At 38.3% G+C, this 27,995-nt stretch overlaps 1 protein-coding gene across 1 annotated transcript; it reads right to left on the bottom strand.

The window, feature by feature from the left end:
• LOC137385510 (adenylosuccinate lyase-like) lies at window positions 1–27,974 on the bottom strand. Its single transcript, XM_068071984.1, has 12 exons — window positions 27,847–27,974; window positions 19,041–19,229; window positions 18,223–18,426; window positions 17,369–17,413; window positions 16,851–16,930; window positions 13,859–14,030; window positions 12,569–12,615; window positions 10,624–10,784; window positions 5,802–5,949; window positions 1,755–1,935; window positions 632–808; window positions 1–463 (listed from the first exon to the last, which is right to left on the bottom strand). Exons 2-12 carry the CDS (start codon window positions 19,203–19,205, stop codon window positions 377–379), a joined length of 1,467 nt encoding a protein of 488 aa, XP_067928085.1. The 5' UTR covers window positions 19,206–19,229; window positions 27,847–27,974; the 3' UTR covers window positions 1–376.
• Between the last annotated feature and the right edge of the window lie 21 nt (window positions 27,975–27,995).

Genomic DNA, 27,995 nt, shown 5'->3' with positions numbered 1-27,995 from the left:
AAATATATTTCACTTGAATTTAAATTTGGATGTGAAACAGAAACAGATGGTTTGACAAGAAATAAACAGCAAAAGTTCTTTGCTGAACTAATATTCTCTTGCTGCACGAAAAAACAACAATTTACAGTAAAAAGGTTTCCCATGCAAACAATGCGGATTGATTCCTTTCTGGCAGTGACACACTTGACAAGAGCATTACTAGCCAATAAAAGATTAGAAGCTGTTCTTAAAGGTGTAGGTTTACAGAGAAAAAGAATTTGAGGCTCGGATTGCTCATGTAGCACCCAGTTGAAAGGGACTGCGCGAGTACAAATTTTACAAAACTACAAATTGTACAAAGGAAAGATTACAGGACAACAGCGTATAACATGGTTAACTATAAGTTGAGCATAGACAACTCCTGCAGTTGACTGGAATACTCGCTCAGGGCTGGTCTCACTTCCTGTGCTAGAAACTTTTCCACCTGCAAGGATTAAGAGTTAATAGTAAAACAAATGATTTTCAGCCTTATAATTATTAAATTAAACAGCTAACTATATACACAACCATTAAGTAGATTACAAGATGTTTGCCATACCCTTAGTTATTACGAAAGAAGCAAATGTTTTGAAATAAACAAACCATAGTTTACCTGCTCAGGGCTTCTACCTATGAAATTCTTTGGCTCGACTATCTCTGTCACCTGCTCATGTATCGGCTCAAAGTATGGATCAGCCAGAATTCTGTCTGTTAAGTCATTTTCAAGTCCATGTTCTTTGACTGCAGCGCCTGCCTGCTGCGATAACACCCGTATCTTCTCATGGCATTCCTGTAATATGTTACAATGAATAAACAGCATGAAATAACTATTAAATAATAGTAACTGCCAGCTAGTAGTACTACACTAATGTAATGTAACAGCCAGCACTTGACTCTAGTTCCACACTAGACCTTAAGTTTTTTAGTGTTTCCAACTCGATCTACTTTCAGCAATTGAAAGTTGGTGTAAAACTTGAAAAGTGTCTAACCTGGTGATTGGTTAATCTATGACAACCTAGATAACTACGCTGTAACTAGACAGAACAATTTATATTGAACGGTTTGTAGAAATGGTGAAAAAAGAGATTGATTTTGTACCATCCAACCAACTTTTAACTACAAAATACTAATGTATTCACTGGACAGAGTTGTGGAAACACTCAAGCTAGACGAAAGTAAATCTTCACATTTTGCTCTTTTACAATAAAAGTTTGTAAAAGCAAAAAACCTTATTTTATTTGTTATAAAACCTGTAACAGGTTGCTATTTAAATTCCAATTTATTTTTATCTTGTGTTTCAAACTTTTTGCTCTTTTTTTCAAACATGATGGAAAGCAACAAGCTAACATTTTTTTAATCTATTTCTTGGTGAGCGCAAGGATGTCGGTGTAGATCAACAACTGTATGGTTAGTTAACAATGAGCATAGGTCAATCTGTTGTACCAGCAGCTTCCATTAAATGTGTTTAATTGAATGAGAGTTGTCTTATCTTACCAAGACCGTACCTCACATAAGAATGCCAGGAGAAACCTGCTAGTGTGTTTGTACTTAAATAGTTGCTTTAGTTACTGGTAGTCACTTCTTATAAGAAGCAACACTATTGCTGATCCTCAAAGTACTATAAACAAAAATGGATTTGATGGGAAAGTACAATTTTGGCTCATCCTCTCCATATTGAATATTCATAGATTCACACGTCGGATAATGCAATCATGTTCCCAGGAAATTGCTCCTACCTGCCTGTTAGCCCCCTTCTTAACCATTGCCATGATAAAGCTTTCGGTGGCCATGAAGGGCAACTCCAGCCTCACCCTTCGCTCTATCACTTTAGGATAAACAACAATCCCCTCGGATATGTTTTGAAGAGTGCCAAGAATAACATCAGCGGTGAGGAACGCTTCGGGTAAAGAAACTCGCCTAAAAGTTTGAGGAGACAACTTGAATGAGCTTTTTGGAGTATGCAGCAAGACCAAAAATATAGAGTATATGATTTAAAGATGGCTGTAGTATGTAAGAACGCTAATAGCGTAGTCAAAGGGTTAGACCTTTGCAATTATACTCTAACCATATATTTGATAATTAACAATAAGACATAGTTGAAACATTGAGATCTAACCAGATATACTGTATATATCATTTAAAGCAGGTGTGTCCAAACTTCTTGCAAAGGGCCAACCTTGGCGGACATTCTTTACATATAACAGCAATTAATTTAAATAAATTTTACTGAGCCAATCTTTGTTTCATATTTACTGTTTTATTTAATTTCACCTATCATAAGCGTGTGTTTTGGTTCATTTGAAACATACATATCAAAATTGCATTGACATTATAATTAGAGCTGCACAATGATCGCATTAATCAAACGATTGACGCGATCAATACAAATACACGATTAACTGAGTTGAGCCAATTAATCTTCAAATAAAATATAACCGAGGTGATGATCATGATGTGGTTCTTTTGTATTGTTTAATATATTGTAAATGATTTTGCCAATATTAACTCAGGCACGATCTAGGCTGTAATAAATGTTGCAAAAATTGTAAGAGAAGTGAGTAGTTTTTCATTTGTTTTATTCCGAAGGAATTTTCATTAGTCATGGAGCTGTGACTACTCTGCTCATCTAGCGAGAGCGCTCCCTATATATACATATATTTTTCCCAGAACGTATAATGGAGCTGGGTAAGAAATAAGAATAAATGATTAATAGAGTCGCTAACACGTTGGCTTAATTACGGCCAAACTAACAAAGTATTAGCGATATGACACACATAATAAAGAATGACTCAATATGTAAAAGATATTTAAGAATAATTATATGCGAGTAAATCACATAATAAAAACAGACACCAAATAAAAAGTGTATATAAGAGTAATTATATACGAGTATATAAAACATCAAAAATAAATTCGTGGCTCGGCATCCACCAAAATATAACATGAACATGGCGGGTTACTACTATTTAATTTACTAAAAAATAAATATTATGACATATTGAGACTTTCTTACTAATTTAATACAACCACAATTATTTTGCACTCAACTATGAGTTGAGTGCAAACACTAAGTGAGTGACTAACATAAAACTTGTTTATACAATGACACAAGCACTGTGTCGATCTAGTTGAAGCGGCCATGTTGTTAGTTGTTTGAACATGTCTCTAGGTAATAGCAACAAAAGCGGCTTCAATATTATTTAATATTTTACAGTCTGTTTTTTATTTATATTAAAAAAAATATTTAGGTAAAATATACTTGAATTTCATTTTTTCAAAAAAAATCACAATCATTTTTCAGCTTTCGAATAATAGTAATATAAGATTGACACTTTATTGGAACATGAAAGCAGACAAATGTCCTCCGTACTAGCTGACGCATTTTCATACGTACAGTCAAACATGGATAACTCAAACTTCACGGGACCAAGCAAACGTGTTCGAGGTATCAGAGCGTTCAAGTTATCAGAGCACTGTCACAAGTCAATGTATTCATTTATTTATTAATAGATACATGTACATATATAAACTATAATATAAATCAAAAGCATAAATGGCTTGTTTCAAATTAATTGCTTCTAATGTGAAGTTTAAAAAGTTTTTATCAAAAAGTATAGAGAATTTTCTATCACTTGAGATTAGTTTATTGTTTGAGGTGATGTTATTGCCAGGACGTTTTTAGATTAAAATTGGCAAAACTTGACCGTTGTTGAAATGCTCAGAAGAAAAGACATCTTTTTCTTTTGAGCGTTTTAACCAAGATCAATTTTGCCGATTTTTCTTGAAGTTTATGCGTAGGTTACCTCACTTTTTTGCTTCCAAAGGGCCATCGCTGAGCGGATGTTTGGTAAAAATCAAATTTCACCAAACCTTTAGAAAAGTCGTTGTCAAAAAATATTTTGCCGATGGTTGTAATAACGACGCCTATGAATTACAAAAAGTAGAGGCTTACCTCTATGGCTTGGAATAAAGTGATTTTTTAAAGCGATAACAACCGTTTCGGTAGCCGTTGGGCAAAAAACTGTTCGAGTTAACAGAGTTGAGGTCGAGTTATCTAAAGCAATTTATCATTACGTGGGAACGGACCAAAGAAACCGTTCGAGTTAACCATGTGTTCGAGCTATCCGAGGGCGAGTTATCCATGTTTGACTGTAGTGGGAGGCATAAACCAGAAAGTGAAGTGCAAAATATGCCAGAAAGAATTTGCCTACCATCACAGCACATCATCATTAAGATATCATTTAACTAATTCTTATCATACCACTCAGAAATCATCACCAGCTGTCACAGACAATAACTACTACTACTGACTACCGCCACTACTCTCCCCGTGAGCGGCTATTCTCTAAAGTTGGCGATATTGTATGTAGGAAGTCGACATCTCTACATTCGGTAAATGTGAATAAACAGTACTGCCTCATCTTTTGGCTGGCTTAATTATAGACTTTCATGGACTATTTTCATACTCATAATAATTAATACATTGTAACTTACCTATGTACATTGTACATAACATATACGAACTCCTGTTAACAATTATTGTCTTAAATATAATTAATTTATATGTAGCTGTATTATTTGTTTTCGAATATGCAGGTTTTTGTCAGATTAATTCTAAGATTAATCAAAGATTAACTGGTTCAGACCAGTTATTAATCGCGATTAATTTTTTAATCGTTGCGCAGCTCTAATTATAATTGAGATTTAATAATTACTCAACTTCACTTTTTCAACACTAATTTTTCTTTGCAGCAGTTGAACAGAAGTAATTGTACTCTTGGGTACAAATTACATTTGAAACAAAACAATATCTCACCAGTTTAAGATTTATAGAATTTTTAAATGCAAGTACAGAAAAATGAACAAGTAATAGGCATACCAACAAGTGCAGGGCTCATTTAAAATATGACAGTAGCTACATGTATAAATGTTGATCGGATTGTTAAATGTTTAACACGCAGGTAACAGTGCTTCTGCCCAATTTATTAACCCTTTGAACCTTGGTCGTTTTTTTATCAGTGAGTGTCAGTAACCCTATGCAATCTGTCCAACGATCCTAAGTTTTTAAACTTTTATTATTATTAAATAAAACTAAACATGCTCATACTACTAAGATATTTGGTAAAACATTAGTAAAAAGGTCGAGCAACCCACATCAAATGTCATCAAACAGACAAAACAGTGCGTCATCGTTATTCGGGCCAATACTATGAAGGTTTGTACGATTTTAAAAAAACTTGTAAAAACATTTGCAGTAGCATCATATCCATTGAGTACATGTTCATCATCATTTCAGGATTCAAAATATATTGGAAAATTGTAGTTAGTATCGTAAATTCTTTATTTGCATCACAATCATTTATGACCTATGAACAAACAATTGGTATCAATTTTTTCGCGATACCATTCTAATAAAATTTTTATTAAATCGAAGGAAGTAAAGATATTTGAAAACTATTACAAATGAGACAATTCTGGTCAAACATCCTGTCCAAGATATAATCTGATTGGTCTACGCTGTTACTTAGAAACTGCTTTTGTAAACAAAGCCATGTGAATGCCAGAATTCCAGCCGTTAGGGATTCTGACACACCCTACGCAATGCTTGAAAACTGACAGTTGGGGTTCAAAGGGTTACTTCTATAGGTGGGCCAGACGTTATTGATTTCGTGACAGAGGCTGCAAGCCAGATGAAAATGGACCCGGGCCGCATTTGGCCCGAGGACCGGACTATGGACATGTCTGGTTTAAAGTGAAACATAAGAAAGAGGCCAAAGACTTACCTGTTGGCACTATCATCCAATGTCCTCTCCATCCACTGTGATGAATGTGTCATGAGTGGGTCCTGTATGAGTGACATTAGGTGTCTAGCAAGAGAGCAACACCTCTCAGACCTCATTGGATTTCTCTTATACGGCATCGCGCTAGAACCTGTAAATCATAATACAAGCTATTGACATATTGACATAGAGATATTGAAAATAACAGAGGCGAAACAGGAGTCAAAATAAAAATGGAATTGTTTTAATCTAAATATTATCAGAATACAAAATTGTCTGAAATTAAAATCTTGAAACCCTCAGCAAGAAATGAAGCGTGTATTATAAAATAAATCATAAAATATGGAATGCAAGATTTTCACACTATTCTGGACACACGAGGAACAGCATATACCATCAAATCTTCAGGCTAGCAAAAAACAAAAATATTAAAAAAAAACAAGGCTATTTTAACAAGATAGCTGACCTTTACTAGTCCTTGAAGAACATTCAGGAGCAATGAAATAAGACACCAATACACAAAGAATAAAATTATATAAATCTAATACATGAAAAGCTGATATGTGAATAATGGAAACTTAAGCTTACATCCAAAAAATCATATGCATGGAGCTGATACGTGAAAAAAGAAGATATAAATAGTTGATAGACCGCGAGTTGATATGTGAAAGAGAGGATATAAATAGTTGATAACCCAAGAGTTGATATGTGAAAGAGAGGATATAAATAGTTGATAACCTGAGAGTTGATATGTGAAAGAGAGGATATAAATAGTTAATAACCCGAGAGTTGATATGTGAAAAAAGAGGATATAAATAGTTGATAGCCCGCGAGTTGATATGTGAAAGAGAGGATATAAATAGTTGATAACCCGAGAGTTGATATGTGAAAGAGAGGATATAAATAGTTGATAACCCAAGAGTTGATATGTGAAAGAGAGGATATAAACAACTGATAATCCGAAAGTTGATATGTGAAAGAAAGGATATAAATAGTTGATAACCCGAGAGTTGATATGTGAAAGAGAGGATATAAACAACTGATAATCCGAGAGTTGATATGTGAAAGAGAGGATATAAATAGTTGATAACCCGAGAGTTGATATGCAAAAGAGAGGATATAAATAGTTGATAACCCGAGAGTTGATATGTGAAAGAGAGGATATAAATAGTTGATAACCCGAGAGTTGATATGTGAAAGAGAGGATGTAAATAGCTGATAACAAGAGGAATAACTAATAACCATAGAGTTGACAAGTGAAAAGAAAGGAGGTAAATAACTGATAACCAGAAAATAGATACGAAAATCTGGATATAATTATGGTAATTGATATCCAAAGACCTGACACACGAGGAAAATCTATGAGACAGGTCATATCCTTTTCAATACAAGTGAGGTCAGATTACAAAATTGTTTTTCAACCCTATGTAATAGAGCAATTTTTAGCTTTTTAAAACTGTTTTTGGAATTGAAATCGAAGCAATTTAACCTGAGATACAGCTTTTTATCAAAGGTGGTGTTAGTCAATATGGTCAGCACAACAAACTGAGAAACTTGTCTTCAGGATTGGATTTTAAACAGTATTACTTGTTGACGTTTAGGAAGGTCATAGCAACGGCACGATTCAAACATTAAATTTTCATGAATGTTGGGTATGACTCGGCTTCACAGAAGTCTAAGCCACATGGACAAGTTTCACTTTGGGAGCCCATTGTGTACTATATTAAATGGCTCATTTGTATTGAAAATGATACAACCTGTCACATATTTTATGAGTTTAAGTGACAAAAACTGATATAAGAAAATTTGACATGAATATTGGCTTCCTTAATATATGATTTCTGCAAGCTTATATTATCAAAAAGAGTATATGACAGAATCACAAGATATTCAACAATGGATGTCTCAGTAGATGGTATGAAACTGGCATGTACTGTGCGTGTGCATGGAACAAAGGAGCAACTAAGATTACAGCATTACCCTGGGTCATGATAGCCACTACAGAGAGAAGACTACTGACTTGGAGTCATAAACATATAAACAAGATCAAATAAACAAACAAAAGCTTTGAAATAACCTACAGTCTACATAGACACGGGTCCTAGACCAGGGTAAGAAAATGGCTTTATATACACTTACAAACAGCGATGTTAACATGGTGCCAAGGTCCAACCTAACCAAAAATGGTTAGAAGAGCACGTTACACATGTGCTAGCCTAAGCTCTAAATCCTGCAGATTGATAGCCTAAGATTTTTTTTATATTTGTTGTAACCGCTCGTATTGCAATTTCAATAAATATGGCTCATTAAAAAGAAAGAAAAAGTGACAACGTTACGTGAATACCGTCTATTTCTGAAAGTCAAATACATCCATTAGAGCCTATACTCGACCATATTTCACGAAGACACAAAGAGAAAGACCACGAGTTGAATAAAAGTTGAGTTCTAATTCAGGTGGTGGCACTCCTGTAGGAGCTAACCCTATTACCAATAGCAAAGTGTGTACGAGAGACTGGCCAGAAACAGTGCAGTTGTAGAGAAAATAGGCCTTACCAGCTTTGGACATCTGCTCTAAATGACACAACGTACCTTCTGACTCAACATCTTAGTTACATACAAAGTACCTTGTTATACAAGACCTTAGTTATATACAAAGTACCTTATTATACAAGACCTTAGTTATATACAAAGTACCTTGTTATACAAGACCTTAGTTACATACAAAGTACCTTGTTATACAAGACCTTAGTTATATACAAAGTACCTTATTATACAAGACCTTAGTTATATACAAAGTACCTTATTATACAAGACCTTAGTTATATACAAAGTACCTTGTTATACAAGACCTTAGTTACATACAAAGTACCTTGTTATACAAGACCTTAGTTATATACAAAGTACCTTATTATACAAGACCTTAGTTACATACAAAGTACCTTATTATACAAGACCTTAGTTACATACAAAGTACCTATTGACTCCAAGACCTTAGTTACATACAAAGTACCTTGTTATACAAAACCTTAGTTATATACAAAGTACCTTGTGACTCCAGACCTTAGTTATATACAAAGTACCTTGTGATTCAAGACCTTAGTTAGATACAAAGTACCTTGTGACTCCAGACCTTAGTTAGATACAAAGTACCTTGTGACTCCAGACCTTAGTTATATACAGATTACCTTTTGACTCCAACACCTTAGTTAGATACAAAGTACCTTGTGACTCCAACACCTTAGTTAGATACAAAGTACCTTGTCATTCAAGACCTTAGTTAGATACAAAGTACCTTGTGACTCCAACACCTTAGATACAAAGTACCTTGTGACTCCAGACCTTAGTTATATACAGATTACCTTGTGACTCCAGACCTTAGTTATATACAGATTACCTTTTGACTCCAACACCTTAGTTAGATACAAAGTACCTTGTGACTCCAACACCTTAGTTAGATACAAAGTACCTTGTGACTCGACATCTTAGTTATATACAGAGTACCTATTGACTCCAAGACCTTAGTTACATATAAAGTACCTTGTTATACAAAACCTTAGTTATATACAAAGTACCTTGTGACTCCAGACCTTAGTTATATACAAAGTACCTTGTGATTCAAGACCTTAGTTAGATACAAAGTACCTTGTGACTCCAGACCTTAGTTAGATACAAAGTACCTTATTATACAAGACCTTAGTTATAGACAAAGTACCTTGTGACTCGACATCTTAGTTATATACAGAGTACCTATTGACTCCACGACCTTAGTTACATACAAAGTACCTTGTTATACAAAACCTTAGTTATATACAAAGTACCTTGTGACTCCAGACCTTAGTTATATACAAAGTACCTTGTGATTCAAGACCTTAGTTAGATACAAAGTACCTTGTGACTCCAACACCTTAGATACAAAGTACCTTGTGACTCCAGACCTTAGTTATATACAGATTACCTTTTGACTCCAACACCTTAGTTATATACAAAGTACCTTGTGACTCGACATCTTAGTTATATACAGAGTACCTATTGACTCCACGACCTTAGTTACATACAAAGTACCTTGTTATACAAAACCTTAGTTATATACAAAGTACCTTGTGACTCCAGACCTTAGTTATATACAAAGTACCTTGTGATTCAAGACCTTAGTTAGATACAAAGTACCTTGTGACTCCAGACCTTAGTTAGATACAAAGTACCTTGTGACTCCAACACCTTAGTTAGATACAAAGTACCTTGTCATTCAAGACCTTAGTTAGATACAAAGTACCTTGTCATTCAAGAGTGAGTTATTGTCCACCCTTAATGTAAGATTGAGTCAAATAGCTTCTCTATGACTTTTAAAATCAATCTTTGATAATCAAGAATTATTTATTCTAATATATCTACAAGGGTGTTATTTTATTGTTGCCGTGGCTGAGTATATCTGATCAAAAATGACTTTGTTTTGAACCACAGATAGTGGTCGTATCCGTGTAAGATTCAGGGTTTAAAGTTGAGCCCTAAATCTATCGGTCTTACACGCACATCTTATGAAAATGAACAGCACCTTATGCCTCATTCTGTGATGAGCTGCAATACTTAAACCTATTGCTATAAAACGGCTGGTGATTTCTGGCATTTAAAATGAATTTTAAAATAGAGGTAGATCAATACAGACTCATGGCAGAAGATTGCTTGTAATTAAGCTGATTGCAGACCTGCTACCATACATAAGCCACAACCATAAAAAGTCGCCTCAACAGACTGCAAGAGAGAGTGAAAGAGACTTACTGAATTAGCCCAATTTGAAATTTTATGGAAAAACGAGCCGAGAGCTTACCGATTTGTTCCTTCTCAAACGGTTCCTCAAGCTCTTTGAAGTTAGCGAGCAATCTTATGTCAGAGCATATCTTGTAAACAGAGGAGCCAAGGCTAGCGAGAGAAGAGAGAATATCCACATCTACCTTTCTACTGTACGTCTGCCCAGTAACCAGGTATGAACTTCAAAAGAGCGTTTGTTATGGTATGGGTAAATGCAGTAATACTGAAAATTATGGATGTATCACAAGCAAAACTAAGTTGGAACAATGTCATTGACACAAGACACCAATAAAACAAAGCTAAATTTTAGTACAGTAGACGCTCCTGTAAAGTATACCTTCTATAACGTAGATTCCAGATAACGTAAAAAATTTATGTGAAGTTTTTGCTTCCTACTACATAAAAAATTCCATATAACGTGAAGTGTAAAGCCGGGCGAGTTTTCAAAATCGATTTTAATGTTATTTTATTTCACCGCAATTGCGGAAGAAAAAACACCATGCGTTTAACGCTATATCTATTATATATAACTTTCGTGACATTCTAGATCATCGTAATGGATCATTACATGTGTCGACAAAAAGGCGAATAGGATAGCTGCGCAATTATTCATAAATACAAAGGCGATCGATTGGTGCAAGGGTTACAGCGTCGATCTACCAGTCTTAATGTCACAAGTTGGAGTATTGTCAATAAATATTTTAATCCTCACCTTGACTCCTGGATAGTGATAGACGACGAATGGGTAGAACTGCTTTTTATAGTGAAAAGATTTTGTTGCTCTGCTTTATTGTACAAGTACAAAATATTTGTAATTAGCTTTACTTTGCAAAATAGACTTTGCCGCATAGAAAATAAGCAAATCGTTGTAAATGGACATCGAAAATGTGCAGTTCCTATCAACTTGTTGTAAATTTACCGCAATCATGGTCTATAAAACCAGTGAAATTGATCATAAAAGAGAAAAAATTTGTTGATGCAAACCAATAATTCTACAGTTACGGTACAGCCAACAAATTAAAAGAGTTAAGTAAAGTTTTTTTCTTTTTTGCATGGCTAAAGGGGGAGTTTGGAAAGATCTTGAAACGGATTAGGCAATTCACATGTATTTTACTGTTCATATAACGTAAATTCCCTATAACATAAATGTTCCTGAAATGGATTATTTACATTATAGGAGCGTCTACTGTAGTCACGAATGCTGAAGAAACTTAGCAGGTGGCCACCATATTATGAGCAGTAATTTGCCTTTGAGCAGCAAAAACAAAAATTTAGTCTGTGCTCAAGTATAAGCAATGATTAGACTTGCTGTAGCCTGTCTGCCAGGGAGTATTCAAGATACACTCAAACCTCTACATACAGAGTGAATTCGTTTCAATCCCTGCACCCTGTATATTAAAACCGTGGCACATTGTATACACAATATTCCTATATAAACATAATGTAATTCGTACTATGGTTCTAAACTTTGATAAATCAATAAGTACTGCAGGTAACTGATTTGTGTTGGCATTAGTACAAATTTAAAACTATATAAAAAATTATATAATGCTATACAAACCTAAATTAACGGGAAATATCAAAAAAAGTAATTTGTTTTGTTACTTTTCCTCAGAGACACAAATAAAAATGTAGGCTTGATGATGTTCAAGCCTGGTCAGTAAGCTTAGAGGTCAAGGTGTTGATAGAAACAAGTGACATAATTTATTTTAATTTCAATTAAATGTAAAAGCCATAACTAAGCTTATAGTTTTTATCATTGATACATTTTTAGTCTTAAAATTTTAATTTTCGCTAGCTTCTTCACATGGACTTACAAAGTGATTTTGATTGTCGCATGATGAATATTACTTCGACTATAGGGCGAAACATATGTAAATTTATTACACCGTATGTTAAGTGATAACAAGTCGAGGTTTAACTGTATTTTATTTGAGGATTTACAGCTAAGTAATGCTGAATACCTGGTAAAGCCTGAACCCTCTGTTACCAACTTGTCTAACAATTCAACCTGCAATAGAAATGCAAGTGCTTAACACCAGCACGCCTCAAACATACAAATCCTTTGCCAGCTGTCAAACATAAAGCCAATGGAACGGAAGCAATCAATAAAATGCAGTTCATAAAAAGTTCACAACCATTTCAAGTGGAGCAAATCTGTATCGTATCTCAAAACTGTAATCATATGTCAATCACTGATGTGAATATATAGTAGCAGTGAAACACCCTTCATCATCAGTTGCTATTACCATTCATTACTTCAGCTTGAGCTCACAGCTTTAGTTCACAAGCTACAGTAGCCTTGGTTCACAAGCTACAGCAGCCTTGGTTCACAAGCTACAGTAACCTTGGTCCACAAGTAACAATTGCGGGGTACAAGCTACAGCAGCCCTAACTGCCACATGTTCTATGCTATTATTTCTGATAAATACCCCTCAGGCCTATGCAGGATTAAAGTAGACAAGCTGTAACTGTTCCACACAAACTACTTATCTAGCGCAGGCAGTATCAGTCCTCGTCACAAACAAACTTTTGAGGAAACAACTTCCACGTGTGCTACTCCTTAAACCGTACTCGAACTTGAAGTAAATGAAACAGTACGCTGTTCCTCAATTCTCCCCACTAGTTGGTGTAAATATGCGATGTTCCTCAATTCTCCACATTAGTTGGTGTGAATATGCGATGTGCCTCATTTCTCCACACTAATTGGTGTGAATATGCGATGTGCCTCAATTCTCCACACTAGTTGGTGTGAATATGCGATGTGCCTCAATTCTCCACACTAGTTGGTGTGAATATGCGATGTTCCTCAATTCTCCCCACTAGTTGGTGTGAATATGCGATGTGCCTCAATTCTCCACACTAGTTGGTGTGAATATGCGATGTGCCTCAATTCTCCACACTAGTTGGTGTAAATATGCGATGTGCCTCAATTCTCCCCACTAGTTGGTGTAAATATGCGATGTGCCTCAATTCCCCCCACTAGTTGATGTGAATATGCGATGTGCCTCAGTTCTCCACACTAATTGGTGTGAATATGCGATGTGCCTCAATTCTCCACACTAGTTGGTGTGAATATGCGATGTGCCTCAATTCTCCACACTAGTTGGTGTAAATATGCGATGTGCCTCAATTCTCCAAACTAGTTGGTGTGAATATGCGATATGCCTCAATTCTCCACACTAGTTGGTGTGAATATGCGATGAAAACCACGACGTCCTAAATAATGCACTAAACGTATGAATATGTAATACCTTTTCAGAGTCTTTGTTGAATAGTTGTAGAAAGCTAGCCTGTGTACCGGTGGTTCCCTTTACACCTCTGAATCGCAGATCTTCCTTGTTACGCCTCAAATTTCTCAAATCCATCAATAAATCAGCAGCCCACAAACAGGCTCTCTTGCCAACCGTTGTCAGCTGTGCTGGCCTATACACAATGAAGAACATCTGGTATATGGTAGTGAGAAGAACACACTAGCTGAATCTGGTGTCACATGATTGTTAGTTAGCACCAGCTCAGGACTATCAGTGTACTAAAGTCGACTCTTAAGACTCCAACAGCTCTCCTTACTGCCCTAACGTAGTAAGTTTGCAATATATGATGTAACACTAGGAAATATATCGCAAAAATCACTGTAATCTTCACTATGATAAGAGCCGTGCCCGTCCGTCTGCTGCCACGCTTAGAGGTAAGGAAATGAGTAATGACTCGCACGGGAATTAAACTCTGATATTTGGCTTCACAGATCGACAGGCTAACCTTCCCAAATCTAAGAATAATCGTACATATAGTAGTACAATTGACGATGTCTCACGGCGCACGGGAATGCCAGCGCACTAGTTTCCCTCAAATGATACTTGACATTTTTTAAAGTGTGAAATTTTATAAGTGAGAGAGAGGCAAGTAAGATTTAAAAAGGAAAAGTAAACAAATATAAACCTATACAAGCTAAGTTAGTTTAAACTGGACTTAGTTTGTTAGAGCAAGTTATGTCATGTAGCGTATCTCTATTACCGAATCTATCTCTGAACTATCTAGTCTCTGAACGTATGTATCTGTATGAGCATCTCTAACACGAATAAACAATAAAAGCCTTTTTATTATCAATATATTGAATTAACTTTTTTAAATCTTTTTGTTTTTTACATAGTTTCCTATAATTCTAATGCTATGAATAATTTGTCTGCAGTGTTTATTAAAGAGGTACTGTAGGTTTTTGGACTGCAAAATGAATTAAACTAATTACAGTGTATTTTTATGGGAGGATTTGCTTCAACATATGACGGTTTAACATACAAAGAAGATCTTGGAACAAATTATATTCTAACATAGAGGTTAGACACACTCAGAATTTGCTACTAGGGGTAATACATTGAGAACTGAACGAAAGACCATAGGTCGCTATCAAAATAGCTTGCCAGTCCTGAATGGCATCGGCTAAATTAGCAGTGCGGGTCAAGGTAAGAAAATACAAGATGAAATAAACTATTGTTAGAAGGCGCACATAACATGCAGTGCATATTGTGGCAAACGCCAGTCCAACAGCACTAAGTTCCTTGACATCGAAAAAAGAATAACTACTAAGTTTGTTAACTGTAAAACCTATGAAAATATTTCTGACTATTACGGTAAAAGAGGAAATCATGCCTTTTATAAGCATTCAACATAGAAGGGCTGAGAGCAGGTCAACAGAGTACAAGAGAGAGAATATTATAGAAACAAGTGGGAGCTGACCAAAGATAATCGTTAGAGCGCCAAGGGTTACTTTTACAGGTAATTGCTTTGCTAACTATGCAAACAAAGCACTGAGGAAACTTATACTACAGGCTATGATTTCAATCATTTTTGATATTGATAAAGAAGATTTAGTGAGAGATGTAAAGGGTTGAATATTGTACAACTGTTGCAAAACAATGACTCAGTGCAGTTTAGCTCTTGCACCTTACAAACTTAGGTTAGTCTAAGATTCTATGTTATGTATGACTGGTGTGTGAAATCAGGGCACAGTCCAACCAGCCTATCAGAGAAGGGCTATCACTTTTATGAATTCTAGTACCCGGGTAGTCTAGTGTACCATGAGAGATCGTCAGGTGTGCATTCATATAAATTCGATTTCCTTTGGCTATATAAAAGATGTTTTGGGGCATCAAACACAGACAATGATAGCAATAACTAGAATAACAAGAAAAATTATAACAACAGTGATATAACAATAATAAGAGCAATAATTGTAACGATAATAGGAGCAATAATTATCTGCTAGTATTGTTTACAGAGCGCTTGTTAAAACATGGAAAGACATGGTTTCAACTTATCTTTCTGTATTTTTTGATGACCAGATGATACAATAATCGTCGCACTAGTGATTAAAGATAAAGTAAATAGAACAATTTTGTTGTTTCAGTGACTTAACTGGTTATAAATAGACTACATATAGAACTGCAGAGAATATTTAGCGATAAGACTAAGGTCGCTTTTGCATCGCCCACCTATAACCCAGAAGTGCATGTGTGATAAAATACCTTAAAGGGCCTATTATTGAATGGAGTAATGCAATAAGTAATCACCTACACCAGTAAATACCAATAAACTTGGAGTTATCCCCTATATGTGAATTTCAATGATATATGACAGGCACGGTAATTACTCTATCGATTAGAGAATAACCCACGAACCATCCGATAACAACATTATTTTACACTGGATCAATAGCCCTGATTTTTAATTGATGACCGTAAAAAACAATACTTTGGCTGTTGGTAGAGTAAATTATTGCAATTGTCCTGAATTTTAGGCCGAATTTGCGATGCAATCTTAAAGTGCATCAACACCCTACATTGGTCCTACACGCTGTATTCAATATGCCAAAAGAGATACACTCGAAAATCTTTAACATGGCAAGGGAGTCAGTTCATTTAACAAGGCTTGTCAATTCAACCCATCGGTGAACAGTGAAAAATCAGCAAAATTCTATAATGTTATCACTACTGTATGACCTAAACGCGTGTTAGAGACAGTCAGCCATCATATATCAGCAACGGCTGTGTGTGAAGAAGCTTCTCTAACACTACACTTGTCTGCAAAGAAAGGCTGACACGATTACAAAACTTATCATCCATATACATGTGCTTCTCTATCATATCAAAAGTTCTTCATACGAGTAAAGGTAGATATTAGGTGCAGGGTCACTTTCATAAAATAAGACATGAAAGTCAAAGACGAAAATAGGCTAACGAGTGTACATACTGGAGATGTGTGTAAGCGAGGCAAGGCATGCTTCTATACTCTTCTGCAAACACAGCCAGTCTCTGTACGCATCGTGCTACCTAGAACAGACATAACAAGCTGTGAGCGTGCCAAGAATTACGTGCCACAATCTGGTGAAAATGATATGAGGTTAAAAAATCTGAGGTGACATCAATTAACATAATTCGAAGTGATATTAAGTCCAGTTATTTTTAATGGTCTCTAAATTACTCCTGAAGTGTGAATAAATCTTCAATCGCTAAATAAACACCACAGATGTATACAAACTTCTATCAGTAGGTAAACATTTTGTAGATGAAAGCTTATGAGATTTTGTAACAGCAAAAATTGCAAAATTCTTTTTAAATATATTAGACTGAAGACTAGACTTGTAAAGACATTTTTAAGAATCTGATTTAAACATCTTAAAACTTGTTCGACTGGTTCTCTCAGCACATTTTTGAAGTTATCCAAAATATGGTAATCTTTTGTTTCTAGCAAGTTACATTCTAACTCACCTTTGGTAAAATCAGATCCAGGCCGTCTCTCAGAACAATCAAATCCTGAAAAATTTTTATGATAAGATGACTAGTTTGGTGGTGAATTAGCTTATCACCTTAAAACAGAAGGCAATATTCAAGTAACATAGACATGGTATGCAACAAAACACAATCTTTAAGAAAAAGTTTCCAACTGTCAAACACAACAATATGCACAAAAAACATTTATATATGACATGAGATTTATTTATTTATGAATTGCAGATTGAAAAGTACGTTTCTAATTAATATTTTTAAGTATCCAAGCTTTAGTAGATGATTGAAACAACCATTGTTACCAGAGTTATCTTCCCTTTAACAAACTTTACTTCACACCCTGATTACTGAAGTCTCTATGATGCCTATTATTCCTCTGATTACATAAACTCTGGCTAATTCGGGAATACCGGTTAGCAACACCTTACTTTCCCTTTCATAGGATGACAAGAAATTGGCTGAAATGACTTTAAAACATTCTCTCATGCTAGAGAGCTTTCATTAGTCATGAAATTTATTTACTTGCTAAAAGAAGGTGGACTCTTAGTTCAATACAATTCGTTTAAAAATACGATAACAGCTATGTGACACACAACTATTTAACCGAATGACTTGAAGGCTATCATCATCATCATCATCAAAATAGCACTGCAGAGAATGCTTGCTCATACATGGTGCAGGTCGAAGTCGATCAATAACATATTATTGTAACGAAGCAGCATGCTTATTTGCCTTTAGCTACAATATATTAAAAATCTACGTATTGAAAGAATAAGTTTGAAGATGTGATATCTGTTCAATATGCAGTCTCTATTAGCCGCATGCCAGCAACTCACTGTGTTATCCCCAACATAACAAGATGTGGCTCCAAGATGTATAATAGGGGCGGCTGTGGGACAAGCAGCAGCAAAGGTATGCACATGGGCCATGACATCATGTCGACAGCGGCGTTCTTGCTCAGCTGCCATTTTGAAGTCTATATTATCAACATTAGCCTCCATTTCTTCAATTTGTTTGTCCGAAATATCCAGCCCTAAAGTCTTACAATGAAAACGAGAAACTTAGGATTTTGGGTCATTTTAAGAAATGAAATTATTAAGCTAACTAATGATTGATGACGGTTGACACACCTGCCCACATTTCTCAAAAGGAACGGTCACAACAGGTGTCAGGTAACTATCTTTTTACAGATTAAAATTATCGTACAATGTGTGACCTCGGAGAATTATGTCAGACATCCATTATATCTTACAACTACAAGCCAATGACTTGGTACAGTGTATATCTGTTTACGAGCACTAGTTGACAGTGTCTACCATTGCTAACTTTTTAATGACTAATAATTTAATGACTTTTTAAAACTAACAATACAATATAATTAATTAGGAAGACAGCTAGTTACAATCATAGCTATCAACAGGGTTATCAGAAATTTCTGTGATAGAATTGTTATCTAGTTGCATTCCAAACTATATTAAAGACAGAAAGTTTTGGCTGAAGAACCTACCCAAATAAAATAGAATAGCTAAAGCATTATATTCATATCCTTCATATTCACATATAAATAGCCAATATTTGCACATACTGATAAGGAACATTCTAGAAAAGATAATGCTACAACTTTACTACTACCTATAGCACAGAGCTAGCATACCTTTTGAGACTTGGCAAGAAGAAGCCAAAGTCGTCTCCATGTTGTGAACTTTTTGAATTCACTGAAGTTGAATGCCATTTCAGGGCTGGCATAGCGACTGACTAAAGGTGAGCGATATTTTGTGTAGAGAGAATCAGCGGCAGCAGCACTCGCTGGCAGCGCCATGTTAACTTCGTATTTTTGCTGAAACTACAAACAGGATGCTTAAATTATGCTCATAACAAAGTGAATTAATTTTAGTCCAATTAAAACCATGTTAATTCCTAGACTTGACAACCCTTAATTGTCAATGTTTACATGCATGACCGATCCTGTCTTTTTGCATAGGTATATATTACATACAAACAACATAACAATACAGCATTACAGGTACAGTGTTTGATAAAGCTTTCCAAACAGATCATGAAAAAGTGGTACAAAATTTAACTTTTGAGGATAAAAGGCATTATGAACGCTTATAGCAACATTATGGCCATCAGATATAGTATTTGTATACAAGGTTCTGTTTATGCACAAAAGTGCGAATCTGATGTTCTTCGCCGTCTTTAAATTCTTATTTGTAAATATACCTGTTAGCAAACATGAATTCTTTTGTTAAACTATCAAAGTGTGACTTGTCTCATGAAGAATATGGGCACTTTTGAACAACCAAAATAATATCAACTAAAATGAAAAGGAAAAGCCTTGTACGCATGAGGTTGCTACAATGATTGAATTTTCTTCATACTCATATCCTATATGAGATAAAATTTGGAGCAAAGATAGATTATGCCCTTGCGATGGCTGATTTGCTAATAAATAAACGATCTCGAAATCTAACATTTGTCATAATCACCAGATCAAATTTTTTTAGCTATATTATAAATAATACTTATTTAAATGGAATATACATTTGCTGAAGAGTATAATCTATGCAAAAAACTTTATTTCTAGACACACCTCACTAATTGGAAGGCTTCACAAGATTTTTGGTTGTTTTTAGCTTGTAGATATTAAATTTAGTAGTTCTCTTCATTCAAACAGTTTTGCACATAAAATTGGTGACAACCTCTGGAGATATACCTACTGATATATAAGCCCTACCTTACCACAAAAACACTCTAGTGATCAAGTTAACAAGATAAATATTGAACACAAACACAACCTTTATTATTTTTATCAAGATATTAGCTTTTAACATACTAGTTTATTTGTTGATATTACACATATGAGCATACTGAAGTAAACGCTCATAGCCAGATGAACAACTCTCTTGTACAAGGTGGTGGCCCTGAAAAGGGCCCTTTGGGGGAGAGTCAGCTCGAAACTAAAGGTTATAGTCCGAGTCGATCACGAGGGTCAGGTCAGATCGCGAAGACTACTCGCTTTGGAGGAGCATTAGAATTAGCATGTTAGAACTAGCTTACGGTATTTATGGGTAATAAGCGGGCGTATCGGAGAGAGGACTTGTAAAGCGGAGGTAATAGACACTCGTTTTGTTTGTTTTGCGCTAACTTTTGTGGTAAGATTTGACTGGATCTTATCGTTTTGCTGTCTTATCCATGCGTGTAACCAATTACAGTCAGTAAAATTGACCTATATTATTTTAACCAATTATCTTAGTTTTGGCCATTTTTGTGTGTATATAAGGACATGCAATCGTGTTGTTAGAGCGTTCTGCTCGTGTTGTGCTTTGTGCTGATATTTGTGAATAAACTTTGACGCTTTCTCAAGGTGTTGTTACTTGATTCATAGCAGACTATCTAGTAGGGAGCGCTAGCTTTATTTGTTTTGTCTTCTCCTCATAAGCCGTGGCTTAAGACTGCGTTTCATAGCTGCAGCTACACAAGGCTTCGAGGGACGACAGACAGATTTGGCGAGTCTGTAACGCTGTGCGTAGGCACGTGGTATTAGACAGCGAACCACAGCTGCATCCACGCTAGTGCACCACCTCAGCCAGACAAGTGTTCTGCCAACTAATAGGAACTAGACATTTAATGATAGTTGGATAATTTCATGCCTGTAGCCGAGTAACTCTAACTTCCAAGAGTTTTGTTCAGGAGTTACCGTGTCGGGGTATACCGGCAACCATGTTACGAGGCCAGCATTCGGTCTGATCCTACGAGGCCAGTATTCGGTCTGATCCTACGAGGCCAGTATTCGGTCTGATCCTACGAGGCCAGTATTCGGTCTGATCCTACGAGGCCAGTATTCAGTCTGATCCTACGAGGCCAGTATTCGGTCTGATCCTACGAGGCCAGTATTCGGTCTGATCCTACGAGGCCAGTATTCGGTCTGATCCTACGAGACCAGTATTCGGTCTGATTCTACGGGCCTGTGTTCGGTCCAAATTCGTCAGGGCCAGTCTTCGGTCCAGCTTAGTCAGACTTAGGGTAGCCCCCGTATAATCTTGACGGTCGGGTGTGGCATCATTAGCGAGTATTACTTTATTGGTGGCAGCAGTGGGATCTTGCTGAAGAAAGATCAGAGAACCCACATAAAAAAAGGAGGATGTCGACACCCCAAGCCTCACCAATATCATCGCGAACCAGGGCAGCTATTGGAAATAGCTCGATTACAAGACAGATGGGAGCCATAGCAGCTGATGTGAATCATATGGCGGAAGAAACTGTACACCTAATGAAGGCATCAAAAAGGGCAAATCTACCTACACCTACGTTTGATGGGACCTCCGATGTCGATACATTTATACACCAGTTCACGCGAGTTGCACAGTTAATGCAGTGGGAGGAGCCAGAAGCTGCTATTAGATTTCAGATGGCGATATCGGGGCCTGCTAAAAAGGGACTAACAGCAACATCCTTCGAGGGGATGTGTACTCAGTTAACCTCCCGCTACCGTTTGAGTGAAGATAGCGCAGTGAAGCTATTGAAATCATTGAAGTGGAAGGCGAATGACAATGTTCATGAATTTGCTGCTTATGTGCGCAAATTGGTAGAAAAAGCTTTTCCGGAGCTGGATGATACACAGCAAGAGAAAAGAGCCATTAAGGAACTTACCAATGCGTTGCCATCGGGATGTCAGCCGCTTTCATGGGAGCTGCGCCATCGTACTCCTGATAGTTATGAAGAGGTGGTTGAGCTTGTACAGTCGTTTGGGGAGCTAAATTTTGGAGGACCCAATCGCATAAGCCAGGTCGAGACAGATGAAGTGAGTTGCCTGCGGAAGGAAGTTGCAGCTCAGGCCGCCTTAATTGAGCAAATGGTAGCTTCGCAGGCGCAAATGCAAAAGCAGCTGAGCGCTGCCTTAACACAGATACAGCCCAGGCGTACACCAATTACATGCTACCGTTGCCAAAAGACTGGGCATATGGCCAGGAGTTGTCCGACCATGCCTAGACCGGCCCCAAAGCTGCAAGCGGAAAACGGCAATGTTCAGCAGGGTCAAGCCTGAGCCCTGCTGAACAGGACCCTATCCGGCAAACTATTGTATTTAACATTGGAGGGCACACATCTGCTCTATTTGTTCCTACCAGGTTTGAGAACAAAACTATGCCCATGCTACTCGACAGTGGTTGTACACAATCCGTCATTCCAACCGCGGTGCTGGAGACCTTGCCACGAAGTTGTTACACACCGGTATCGCCCACCCGAGGTCGCGGGGTGCTCGCTAATGGGGAGGAGATCCGGTTAGATGGGGTCACAACACTAACCTTTAAGCTGGGTCGTCTACAAGTAAGTGCACCATTCTGGGTGGCGGACATCAACAACCACGCCTTATTGGGGCTCAACTTTTTCCAGGAGCATGACAGCTCAATCGACTTTAAAACTTGCCAGTTCCAATGCGATGGTATCAAAGTCAGCTGTTGCTCAAAAGAGGGAGAACCCTTACAGGTCGGGGTACAAGCCAGACACGCAAGCAGGATTCCTCCGCAAACGGAATTGGTCATACAGGCCCGACTAAATCGTGTCTGGGTACATGGGGCTGGGTGTATTGAAACCACTCAAGCAGCCCCAGGAGTGGTAGTGGCTAGCTCGTTGCACCGCCCTAATGGGCAGCTCTTACCCATACGGGTGATGAACTATAGCGATCATCCAGTGACCATTCCTGCGGGCAAACGGATTGCGGTTTGTACAGCAGTACAAGCAATAGAAAGCCTAGACATGGCCACCCCAGCCATATCAGACAAAAACTGGGAGGATATCGTCTGCAGATGGTGTGAAGGTCTGGATCAAGAAGGATCCGTAAAAGCAAGGAATCTGCTCAGCAAACATCACGCAGTATTTAGCAGAGAGAAATTTGATCTGGGTCGAACAGATGTTGTACAACATGACATAAATCTCAGCACTGGAGCTAGGCCTATCAAACAAAGACCGTATAGACATGGGCCTGTGCAAGAGGAAGAGATTGAAAAGCAAGTCGAAGAACTAAAAGCACATGGCCTGGTCAAGGAAGGTCATGGTGCATGGAGCTCTCCAGTGGTGCTGGTAAAAAAAAGAGATGGCAGTTGGCGCTTTTGCGTCGACTATCGTAAGCTAAATGAGGTCACACAAAAAGATGCTTACCCCCTTCCGCGCATAGACGACAGTCTGGATGCTCTTGGCGGGAGCCGCTTGTTTAGCACCTTGGACTTGACATCCGGATATTGGCAGGTGGGGCTAGCTAAGGGAGCTCGAGAGAAGGCAGCCTTCGCCACACGTTCTGGTTTGTGGGAATGGCAAGTCCTCCCCTTTGGTCTAACCTCAGCTCCATCGACATTTGAAAGATTAATGGAACGAGTACTGCGAGGGCTACACTGGCGAACTCTGCTTATATATCTGGATGATATAATCGTGTTTTCCAAAGATTTGGACAGCCATCTCAGTAGGTTGGAAGAAGTATTCACCCGACTGAAGGCTGCGGGGCTGAAATTGAAGCCGAGCAAATGTACGCTTTTTGCAAAACAAGTAAACTACCTGGGACATGTTGTCAGTGCAGATGGGGTGGCAACAGACCAAGAGAAGGTTGCAGCTGTTAGAAATTGGCCAGTACCGCAGCACAAGACTGATGTGCGGGCTTTTCTGGGAACTTGCGGGTACTATCGTCGGTTTATTGCCGGGTTCTCCGAACTCCAAAGGCCACTCAGTCAACTTTGTAAACGGGAGGCAAAGTTCCGTTGGGATGAAAATTGTCAAAGAGCATTTGATATACTCAAAGAGAAGCTGACATCAGCTCCTATTTTAGCTTACCCGGATTACACCTTACCCTTTATTTTGGACACAGATGCCAGTCAGGTGGGAACTGGAGCTGTTCTCTCCCAAAAGCAAAAGGAAGGTGAGAAGGTTGTCGCCTACTACTCCAAAATGTTTTCCCCGGAAGAAATGAACTATTGTGTCACCCGCAAGGAGCTTCTGGCCATAGTCAAGGCAGTAAACCATTTCCGGCCACAACTATACGGCAGGAAGTTTGAGATACGGACGGACCATGCCTCACTTCTCTGGCTTTTACGAACCTCTGTTCCAACTGGTCAACTTGCACGTTGGATGGAAACACTGTCAGAATTCGACTTTTCATTGACTCATCGTTCCGGTCGCAAGCACAACAACGCTGATGGATTGAGTCGCCAAGAGTGTCAAGACTGCAAGCAATGTGCTAGGTTGACAGGGGAGATTAAGTTGAGTGCCTTAGACAACCCAGAGATTCATAAGTCAAAAATAACCTCCGAACAATTGGCTGACCCACACATTGGACCAGTCCTACAGGCCGTGAAATCATCAGGTGCTATTGATGAAAAACATGCATCGGCAGAAACTCTCAAATTGTGGTCAAGAAAAGAATTTTTGGAGATAGGCCCAAACGGGGCTCTGCAGATCAAATTGCCAGATGGGCGCCATAGAAGTCACCAAACTGTGTGCCCTCAGGAACGGCGGTTGCCAATCATGACTGAAAATCATAACCAGGCACACCTGGGAGTCAACAAAACCCTACTAGCTATTCGTCGACAATGGTATTGGCCTGGTATGACGGGAGACATCCGAAGATTTGTGGCGTCATGTACAGCGTGTCAACAAGCCAAGGTAGCTCGCCATCGCCACTTCCACCCCAAGAATCATCTAACGGCAGGCCGGCCTTGGCAAGTGGTTGCTGTAGATTTGTGCGGACCGCTCCCTGAGACAGAAGCAGGAAATACGCAAATATTAGTGCTGGCAGACCATTTTACCAGATGGTATGATGCCATTCCGATTAAAGATGGCAAAGCTTCCACCGTGGCTAAAATACTGGATGAACGGGTGTTCTCATATTTCGGCATTCCTGAAACATTACACAGCGACCAGGGGGCGCAATTTCAGTCCCAGCTGCTAGCGGAATGCTGCAAGCTCTGGAACTGTACGAAGACCAAGACGGCACCTTATCACCCACAAGGGAACTCAGTGGTAGAAAGATTAAACCGAACGGTAGGGAATTCCCTGCGTGCCCTATTGCGTGATTCAGAGCATCGAGAATGGGATGAGCTTTTGCCACAAATTATGAGAACCCTACGTGCCACGCCCCACCGGATGACAGAAGAAACACCGAATTATTTGATGCTCGGAAGAGAAACGCGACTACCACCTGATCTACTCCATGAAGGACGGGAGGAATCCGTGTTGCAAGAAGATTATGCCCAGCAACTCCAGGAGCGTTTACAAATAGCTGGAGAAAAACTTCGAAGGAAACAGCTAATGCCTCGAGTCTCAGATAGTGAAGAACCATCAAAATATATGGTTGGGGATAAGGTGTGGTTGAAATCCTTCTATAAACCTACTGGGAGGGGCCAAAAACTTCAGCCCAAATACATTGGTCCATACCACATTACGGCAGTGCTTCCATATCAGAGTTACGAGATGAGCCGAAACGGCAAGCTATCCGTTCAACACGAAGGACGTATCCGGCTATGGCAGGGAGGGGAACAATCGCAAATGGAGGAAACTCCAGCTCAATCAGATACAAATGAAGACACCCAAGAAAGCCATGACATAGGCCGCCAGGTCGCAAGTGCCGTTCAGAGACAGCAGGTGTGGAAGTCACCCCGAGGAAAGAGGAAGTCTTGTCGACCCAGATACCTAGATGAGTTCCACTTGGACCTGTGTAAGGCTCAGGAGATGTTTCCGGTCGACAAAGAAGTAGCTATTCTGGGACAGAATTCAGTTCTTGTCGGGGGTAGTGAAGTAAACGCTCATAGCCAGATGAACAACTCTCTTGTACAAGGTGGTGGCCCTGAAAAGGGCCCTTTGGGGGAGAGTCAGCTCGAAACTAAAGGTTATAGTCCGAGTCGATCACGAGGGTCAGGTCAGATCGCGAAGACTACTCGCTTTGGAGGAGCATTAGAATTAGCATGTTAGAACTAGCTTACGGTATTTATGGGTAATAAGCGGGCGTATCGGAGAGAGGACTTGTAAAGCGGAGGTAATAGACACTCGTTTTGTTTGTTTTGCGCTAACTTTTGTGGTAAGATTTGACTGGATCTTATCGTTTTGCTGTCTTATCCATGCGTGTAACCAATTACAGTCAGTAAAATTGACCTATATTATTTTAACCAATTATCTTAGTTTTGGCCATTTTTGTGTGTATATAAGGACATGCAATCGTGTTGTTAGAGCGTTCTGCTCGTGTTGTGCTTTGTGCTGATATTTGTGAATAAACTTTGACGCTTTCTCAAGGTGTTGTTACTTGATTCATAGCAGACTATCTAGTAGGGAGCGCTAGCTTTATTTGTTTTGTCTTCTCCTCATAAGCCGTGGCTTAAGACTGCGTTTCATAGCTGCAGCTACACAAGGCTTCGAGGGACGACAGACAGATTTGGCGAGTCTGTAACGCTGTGCGTAGGCACGTGGTATTAGACAGCGAACCACAGCTGCATCCACGCTAGTGCACCACCTCAGCCAGACAAGTGTTCTGCCAACTAATAGGAACTAGACATTTAATGATAGTTGGATAATTTCATGCCTGTAGCCGAGTAACTCTAACTTCCAAGAGTTTTGTTCAGGAGTTACCGTGTCGGGGTATACCGGCAACCATGTTACGAGGCCAGCATTCGGTCTGATCCTACGAGGCCAGTATTCGGTCTGATCCTACGAGGCCAGTATTCGGTCTGATCCTACGAGGCCAGTATTCGGTCTGATCCTACGAGGCCAGTATTCAGTCTGATCCTACGAGGCCAGTATTCGGTCTGATCCTACGAGGCCAGTATTCGGTCTGATCCTACGAGGCCAGTATTCGGTCTGATCCTACGAGACCAGTATTCGGTCTGATTCTACGGGCCTGTGTTCGGTCCAAATTCGTCAGGGCCAGTCTTCGGTCCAGCTTAGTCAGACTTAGGGTAGCCCCCGTATAATCTTGACGGTCGGGTGTGGCATCATTAGCGAGTATTACTTTAATACTACAAACACGCTCAAAGTAAATTATTATCAACTGTGTAGTAATACGATTTTTTACAGCTTTGCTGCAGCTGAAGTGATTATAAAATAGTGAATATTTATTCAATATGGCTGTTTTATTACTCATGCAAGCAATTTTCCAAAATCGAAACTTCTTTACAAACTTTTTAAATGTACATGTACATAAAATACGTATTTACGTTTGTTCCGCAGTATATCTATTGACAAAAATCTGTAGTTCATAACTACAACTGGCTTTTTGCTCAATGTCACAATCAGTTCACAAATAACTAAATCTTGACAGAAGCAAAGTATCTACCTACTAATCAAAGATCGAACGGGTTAATTACTATTAAACGGGCTAATTAGGTTAAAATGTTTGCAAATTTTAATGGTTACTACAGAATAAAATTTTAAAATTATCATCCTAACTAAACTACTGATGATTGCGTTCATTTACATATTTTTACCGAAAATATGAAGAATTTAGCATACGCTCGCTGCCCAAATCAGAGAGATGTTACAGGTATTTATCTTTGTGGATACATGTACAGTCAATAGGCTAGCAAAATGTGCTACATTTAGCGCTCGTACTAGCTCTTCTGTAATACATTTAGCT

The sequence above is a fragment of the Watersipora subatra genome, chromosome 1, assembly GCF_963576615.1.
Source record: "Watersipora subatra chromosome 1, tzWatSuba1.1, whole genome shotgun sequence".
Lineage (NCBI taxonomy): Eukaryota > Metazoa > Bryozoa > Gymnolaemata > Cheilostomatida > Watersiporidae > Watersipora > Watersipora subatra.
This window is presented reverse-complemented; position numbering and strand designations above follow the sequence as displayed.

Bases quoted from the DNA above. Each gene is read 5' to 3' on its own strand.
- LOC137385510 (XM_068071984.1), bottom strand. From the start codon at position 19,205: ATGGCGCTGCCAGCGAGTGCTGCTGCCGCTGATTCTCTCTACACAAAA. The intron at 10,785-12,568 runs GTATTCAGCATT...GCTCTTTTGAAG, and splicing joins GAGGGTTCAGGCTTTACCAG to TTCATACCTGGTTACTGGGC. The intron at 464-631 runs GTAAACTATGGT...TAATCCTTGCAG, and splicing joins TAGGTAGAAGCCCTGAGCAG to GTGGAAAAGTTTCTAGCACA.